This window comes from Gekko japonicus, unplaced genomic scaffold, assembly GCF_001447785.1.
Source record: "Gekko japonicus isolate JY-2015 unplaced genomic scaffold, Gekko_japonicus_V1.1 scaffold182, whole genome shotgun sequence".
Taxonomy (NCBI): domain Eukaryota; kingdom Metazoa; phylum Chordata; class Lepidosauria; order Squamata; family Gekkonidae; genus Gekko; species Gekko japonicus.
Genome location: NW_015173128.1, coordinates 1,524,545 through 1,532,452, shown reverse-complemented (window position 1 = coordinate 1,532,452; position 7,908 = coordinate 1,524,545). Strand labels below are relative to the sequence as shown.

Genomic DNA, 7,908 nt, shown 5'->3' with positions numbered 1-7,908 from the left:
AGTTAGATACTAAGAGCTCCTGTAGAAATGTCTTTTTGATCACAGAGCTCATTCTGTGGTGGCAGAAAACAGGTTGCCCTTCCGGCCTGATCTTGCTTAGGAGGTTTAGTCCAGTCTGGTGGGTTGCTGGACTCTAAATTAGGAGTGGGTTTGGAAATCATGGTGTTATCTGCATAATGATCGCCGAGCCACGAGGGGCAGAAATTTGGAAATTTGCTGGAATGGGTCTGCCACTTGTTCTGAAAATGAAGAGGCATCTTGCTTTTGGAGCAGCAAGGTATATAGGATAATAAAGTGTCAGCGTGGTGTAGTAAGAGTAGAACAAATTTGGAGTCCAGCATATGGTATCCTATCATAGACAAGCTTGAAACTGACAAGATGGATGTAGAAACTTTATCTGAGACCAAGTTTAAACTTTTAACCTACAGATAGTCGTGGCTAGTATAAGATTTGAGGCCAGTACTTGTATATTTTGTTTTTCACTGTAATCGCTACTAGCAAATTTAGTATAGTTATATACTTCAGGTGCCTTTGAGAGTCAGTAAGCCAATGTTTAGCCCAATTGACTTAACCTTGAGTGGATTGTTATTGTTATATCTTTCTGTACATATTTTACTGCAAATGTAGTTGTGTATGTTACCTACTTTGATTCATGCTATTGAATATTACTGCAATAAATTAAAAAAGTATTGTGGAAAAAAAAATTAGAGTCCAGTGGCATCTTTAAGACCAACAAAGTTTTATTCAAGGTATGAGCTTTCGTGTGCATGCACGCTTTTCCAGATACGTTGGAATGGTAGGTAAGGTTCAAACTTATAGACGGGCTGAACAGCAAATTAACATGTAACATGATGAAGATAATAATAATAATAATAATAATAATAATAATAATAATAATAATAATAATATACTTTATTGTCATTGTACACAGTACAACAAAATTAAAGGTGCAATCATTTCAGTGATCTACAGCCATACACATATACACTCACACAACCATTCACAACCATCCCATAACTCCCTTAAGGTTCACATTGCAACCTAAACCACCAATGTCACCCAAATTCCAACTTCATACAGCATTTAAAGCAATAATAGCTCTCGAATAAAAACTGTTTTTTAATCTGTTTGTCCTTGTTTTAATTGTCCTGTATCTTCTACCCAAAGGCAGCAGTTCAAACAAGGAGTGTTCAGGGTGTGACAAATCCTGCAGAATGTTCTTTGCTTTTTTCAAGCATCGAGAACTATACAATTCCTCCAGGAACGGGAGAGGGCAGCCAATAATCTTCTGGGCTGTGATGATAACTCTCTGGAGTGCTTTCCTCTCCACAGCCGTACAGCTGGCAAACCAGGCACAGACGCAGTATGTTAAAATGCTCTCTATTGAGCAACGATAGAAGGACATCAGTATTTTCTCACTCAAGTTATTTTTCTTTAAAAGTCTGAGAAAAAAGAGCCTCTGCTGGGCCTTCTTCACCAGAGCAGTGGTGTTAGCGCTCCAGGTCAAGTTTTGCTCAATAATCACTCCCAAAAACTTGGTCTTGGTGGTGTTGAGGATCAAATTATTTTCCCTGCACCAAGCACAAAGCCGTTCCACCTCGTCCCGATAAGCAGACTCATCATTCTGTGCAAAGACAGAACTAAATAACCAGCTAAGGTTATAAGGTCAGCAGTTGTAAAACAATAAATATGTCAAAATAGGAGAAAAATGTGTAAAGATATCTTTTCTAATTGTGGGAAGTAAATTGATACTCTCCAGTGTCTAGTTAGAGTGTCAGATTGGGATCTGAAGGACCCTGGTTTGAATCCCCACTCTTCCATGGAAGTTTGCTGGGTGCCTTTTGACAGAGGTTCTGTCTTGCTCTGCTTTGGGGAAGAGGCGGCCAAAGACCAGCACACAAAAGCTCTGCCGAACACTCAGCCACCCTTCTGAGCTGCTGGCTCCCAGAGATGAATGGGAGGGGGGGGTGTTGCTGGCCTTTCAGTTGTTGCTCAGTTCAAAATTCAGCCTTCAGGTAGTGTGGTGTTGTATTTAGGGCGCTGGCTGGACTAGCGTCTGGGAGACTCAGGTTCGGAATCCCCACTCTGCCCTGGAAGCCTTGATTGGTGACCTTGGGCCAGTTGCATAACTTCCAGCCTAACCTACCTCATTGGGGCTGTTGTGAGGATAAAATGGAGGAGTGCAGAATGATGTAAGCTTCTTTGGGTCCCTGTGGGGAGAAAGATGGGGTATAAATGAACTAAATAAAAAATCATGTTAATTCTTATTTCATGCAGCGTCATCCTTGACATTGAGTAGTATGGATTGGTGGCCACAGATCTTTTCACTGGTGTGATGGGGAGAGTGGATTCTGCGTGCACTTACTGTCATCTTCAGGGTTGAGAAAGGTCAGTTGGGCGCGCCAGATATCTTCAGTTTTTGAACAAGAGGTGTAGGTCCACATACACTGTACGATATGTAGTACCAACTGAGGGTGTTAATGAGAAGAGTAGTCTTCAGTTTAAACGAGTTTTACATAGTTATATATTTGGTCACCAAGTATTTGATTGAAGATCAATGTTGGGTCATAGCTGATACAATATGTATAGCGGTCATCATTTGTATTGTATTTAAAGGATATAGTTTATTAATGTTTGAGCTTTAATTTCCTCCTCTTGTATTTATGTGTATTTATAAGTAAAAGAATAAAAATAAATTAAAAGAAAAAGAAAAAAAAAGAAAGGTCAGTTGGGTTGTGTCTGTGGCTGCTTCTACTCGGAAGTTTCGCCCTGTTTGACATCCACGTGGTGATGTTCCCTGATCACCCACTTTCTTGGGGTTTCCCCTGCTGTGCTGTGATCTTTTCAAACTTGATCTGACATGCTCTTTTTCAAAAGGTCACAATCGCAGGGCCTTCGCATGCCACGTGGTTGGGAAGGTGCATACCTTTGGAGGTCCTGCCCACCTATTATTATTATTATTATTATTATTATTGTTGTTGTAGTTGTTGTTGTTGTTGTTGTTGTTAGAACATAAGAACATAAGAGAAGCCAATGTTGGATCAGGCCAATGGCCCATCCAGTCCAACACTGTCACACAGTGGCCAGAAATACCAGGAGGTTCACCAGTGGGGCCAGGACACTAGAAGCCCTCCCAGTGTTGCCCCCCCCCAGCACCAAGAATATAGAGTATCACTTGCCCCAGCCTGAGAGTTCCTATCTCAGGCTGGGGCAAGTTGTTCTTGTTATTACAAAACTTGTATCCCACATTTCTACCCCTTCAGAGCCCTGAAGGTGGCTAACAGTTAAAACAGAGCATTATAAAAATGGATGAAAAAACCAATTAAGTGCATATGTGTGTGTGTGTGTGTGTATATATGCATGCATATATGCATATATGCATATATGCAGAGACAGCACTTAAAACATAGGGTAGGAAGGAGAAGTCACTAAAAGAATGCCAGCCAAAACAAACAAACAAAAAGTCTTCAGCTGTGATAGAACAGATGAATATCCCTGGGTAGAGAGAGTCCCATAGTTTTGGTGCCACGAGTGAGAAGGCCCTGTCTTGAGTTGCTACCCATCTGTCCCCAGACGGTGGGGGCCCCAGAAGCAGGGCCTCAGGAAATGACTGTGTTGCTTGAGTGGGCATGTATGGGGACTAGGTGGTCCTTAATGTTTGCTAGTCCCAAACCATATGCGGCTTTTAAAGATCAACATCATCACCTTGAATTGGACCCAGAAACGGGAGCCAGTGTAGTCAAGCCAGGACTGGAATGACACGGTCCCTATGACCCACTCCAGTGAACATCTTGGCAGTAGCATTCTGTACCAGCTAAAGTTGCTGAACACTTTTCGAGGGCAGTCCCATGTAGAGCACATTGCAGTAAACTAATCTAGATGTTAACCGGGGCACGTGCCACAATGGCCAGATCTTTTCTGCCCATTGTCAAAGCTGCCAGAAGGTGCTCCTGGCCTCAGTGGCAACCTGCTTACTCAGCAATAGGCCTGGATCCGGGCGCACCCTCAAGCTACATTGGCACCATTTTCTTTGCCTCAGCTTCCCATAGCCACCCTACCACTGAGGGGCTTCTTCAAAGGACTGGCAATTGCTAATGTGAAAGAACAGAATAGTCCACTGCTGTGAATTTTCAGCTTTATCTTTTAAAAAAACACACCTGAAAGTTGGAAATACAGAGCAACTAGCTCAACAATGGATTCAGGTGGGTCTGAAGCAGCAGAACAAAGTTTGAGTCCAGTGGCACCTTTAAGGCCAACCAAGTTTAATTCTGGGTATAAGCTTTTGTGCGCACGCCCACTTCTTCAGATAGATTCAGGTGGGTAGCCGTGTTGGTCTGAAGCATCAGAACACAGTTTGAATCCACTGGCACCTTTAAGACCAACGATATTTATTTATTATTTATTAAATTGGATTTTTTTGGGAGCTGCGGTGGCTCAAGTGGTTAAGACGCTGAACTGCAGGCTGTGGAAGGCTGGTAGTTCGGGAGTTCGAGACCCGAGTGTGCCGCATGATGGAGTGAGCTCCCGTCTCTAGTTCCAGATCCTGCCAACCTCACAGTTCGAAAGCAAGACATTGCAAGTAGATAAATAGGTACCACTTGGGTGGGAAGGGAACAGCGTTCCGTGCGCCTTGGTGTTTAGTCATGCCGGCCACATGACCACGGAAACGTCTTCAGACAGCGCTGGCTCTTCGGCTTTGAAACGGAGATGAGCACCGCAACCCTAGAGTCAGATTCGACTGGCTTTCGAGCAAAGGAACCTTTACCTTTTAAATTGGATTTCCATACCGCCCTTCCCTGCAAGAAGGGCTCAGGGTGGCTTACAACATAATAGTATACAAAATCTGAAGTTAAAACTAAGCTAAAACAACGAATAAATATCAATAGATAAAGCAGTATATATACAATATACAAGATGGCGGAAAAAATTCCAGCTCCCCAGCCTCCTGGGGACGGTACAAGGGATGGGGAAATGTATGAGAGTGCCAAAGGGTGCCCCGCTACTGTCCAAAGGCCTGGAGGAACATCTCTGCCTCACCTGGCCTGCGAAAAGGTAACAACTCCCACAGTGCATGGATGTCTTCCCATAGAGTGTTCCGCCAGGTGGAGGCAAGAGCTGAGAAAGCCCTGGCCCTGGTCAAGGACAACCGGACTTCTCTCTTGCTGGGGACCACCAGGAAGTCCTTATTCCCTGAGTGTAATGCTCTTCCAGGTATATAGGTCCCTGACCGCTAAGGGCCTTAAAGGTCAAAACCAAAACCTTAAACTCGATCCAATGTTCCACTGGAAGCCAGTGCAGCTCATGCAGCACGGGTTGAATGTGTGCTGTCCGAGGGGTCCTGGTAAGGACCTGTGCGGCTGCATTTTGGACCAGTTGGAGCTTCCGGGTCAGGTGCAAGGGCAGGCCCGTGTTAAGTGAATTACAGTAGTCTAGCCTGGAGGTGACCATTGCATGGATTACCGTGGCTAGGTTGGGGCGAGACAGGTAGGAAGCCAGCTGCCTGACCTGGCGAAGTTGCCTGCACACTTCTTCAGATAGGTTCAGGTGGGTAGCCATGTTGGTCTGAAGCAACAGAATGCCTGCCTGCCTGCCTGCCTGCCTGCACACAGGTTGACCTTGGCTGCTTTTCAAGGTGCCACCAGGGACTCAAGCTCTGTTCTGCTGCCTCAGACCGACACGGCTACCCACCTGAATCTATCTGAAGAAGTGTGCATACACACAAAATCTTATACCCAGAATTAAACTTGGTTGGTCTTTATTTTTTATGCATGAGCATGTGAGTGTGTGCACCTGGAAGCCATGGCGACCTCTGGTGACTGATCCCTAGTGGAGCCTGGAGGATATTCAGAGAGGTGGCTGAATAAAGCCTGCCCCCGCCTCCCGATTGCTGGTATTCCAAGGAGGTCTCCCATGCAAATACCTGCCAGAGTCGGCCCTGCTTAGCTCCCGAGATCTGACGAGATCAGTCTTGCCTGGGATATCCAGATCGGGACCCTGATGTGAACACCTTTGATATCCATTGTTGTATATTTGCATACAGTCGTTCTGTACACCTAGTGACAGCCCTGGAAGGTAGGCCAGTGTTATGAGCCCCACGTTGTATTCGACCTTGCTTAGCTTCCGACATCTGACAAGATCAGTCTTGCCTGGGCTATCCAGGCAGGGCAAGCTTTGTTGGCCTTAAAGGTGCCACTAGCGCAACAATAGATTGTTAAAATGTTCTGCTACATCTCAATAGCTGTTGCCATTTATTTATTTTTAGAAAAGACTTCCAGGGTGGTAGAGAATGGTGGCTGCTGAGCACTAAGGCAAGGAAAGTGCACGAAAATCTACCGGGTGGATATTCTGTTTCTGCTGTGCACTTGTAGCAGGAACAAGAACTAGATGGTATATCATCTCCATGCTGAAGAAGATTATCTGGTTGTCTGTACTTGCGCCAGCTGGTGTTCTTGCGATGATGTTGGTGGCCACCCTTTTGCCTGGCTGTCACAGGTGACATATTAGTCTAGCATTCTTGGCACCCTTGGGTTTGAGGGATCTCTGTCAACACCAACCTTGGAGAGGATTCCTGCACTTCTTCTAGGGCGTACAGCTGTGTTCATGCCTGGCACTGGCCAGGCCCATTGGGATTTCTTGTTGCCTGTGTGAAGCAACAGCATGCCTTAAAAGCAGTGGTTCCCAACCCTTTGGTATGGTGAACCACAACTCCAGATTTACTTGGTGCAGTGACCCACTTAAAAAAAAACAAAAAAGCAAAAAACAGAGCATGTCCTGATCAATAAAACTGCTAGAGCCTGGCACCCTCTTTCACAAGCTTTGCCACTTACAGGTTGGGAGAGGCTGATTTAAAAGACACCTATTGTTCTCTGTGGGTGAATGCCAATCATGAGGGGTGAGCGTATTGTTTGGCGAAGCTCGTCCTTTTCTGATCTTCTCACGAAGGAGCTTTGATTTCCCAGGAGCACAGTTGGCTGGCAGACTGCTGGCGCAGAGTCAGGCTGGCATTTGTACAATGCTGTGTTGCTGCCCGTTTGGTATACTAGATGCAAAGCAGCACCAAGGCTTGGCTGTGTGCACACACTCTAAATGCTTAACACCCAAGAGCCCTGGGTCTCTTCTGTGCAATACATTTCTTTCTGCTTTTTACCAGTCTGCGATCTGCGTTGTGTTGGTTGATTTTGGTATAGTTATTAATTTATTCATTTCTAGCCCGCCTTGCTTTCTGAGATTCAAGGTGGACTACCATAGAAACAGTGTAAGACATGCAACCAATAGAATTAGAGGACAGATTTGAAAACACAGTATACTTATAGGCAATAAATCAAGATTATGAGAACCACGCGGTGAAACCCTATATTGCATATAATAAGTAAAGGTTGGGGTTGGAAAAATCGTTCATCTGCAAGCTTTTGTGCCTTTATAAATCAGTTCTGCTGTCCACAAGCTAGAGGTGGGTAATCCTGGTTACACTTAGGTGAATTGTGGCTGGAATGTGTTTAGGGTTGCAGTTCAGTCTTTGGTGGCTTCTTATCTGTCATCTCTTTGTTCTTCCTCTAGGCGGGTTCCTGGAAACATGATTGCTCAGCAGTCTTGACCTCACAGCTCAGCAAAGACTCCTCCTCCAATAATGTCAAGCTCAGGCTACCCTCCTAACCAAGGAGCGTTTAGCACAGAACAGAACCGTTACCCGACACACTCGGTCCAGTACACGTTCCCTGGGAGCCGACACCAACAGGCAAGTGGCAGGCGCTCCGTTGTGGTCCGGGGAAGCCTTGGTGGATCTGCTTTGGTCACACTTTTCTCTATAGAAAAGCTGGGTTCCGGGTTTTGTCTCTTTGTAATAATCACGCATGACCCAAGAAATTCAAGCCAGGGTGGGGCTGTGGGGACAGAAGTGGGCCTGATTCT

The 7,908-nt window shown here is 45.2% G+C and overlaps 1 protein-coding gene across 8 annotated transcripts in view; it reads left to right on the top strand.

Moving 5' to 3' along the window:
• The window catches only part of NCOR1 (nuclear receptor corepressor 1), a 160,187-nt gene that overhangs the window by 13,098 nt on the left and 139,181 nt on the right, over positions 1 to 7,908 (top strand). For 6 of the 8 annotated variants that reach the window (XM_015422057.1, XM_015422055.1, XM_015422053.1 and 3 more), the window contains exons 2-3: positions 2,278 to 2,388; positions 7,558 to 7,735. In XM_015422057.1, coding sequence (XP_015277543.1) covers positions 7,628 to 7,735 — 108 coding nt within the window. In that variant the 5' untranslated portion in view covers positions 2,278 to 2,388; positions 7,558 to 7,627. Of the gene's footprint in view, positions 1 to 2,277; positions 2,389 to 6,420; positions 6,493 to 7,557; positions 7,736 to 7,908 lie in introns of those variants that run through there. The other 2 variants (XM_015422052.1, XM_015422051.1) reach the window with 2 other exon arrangements.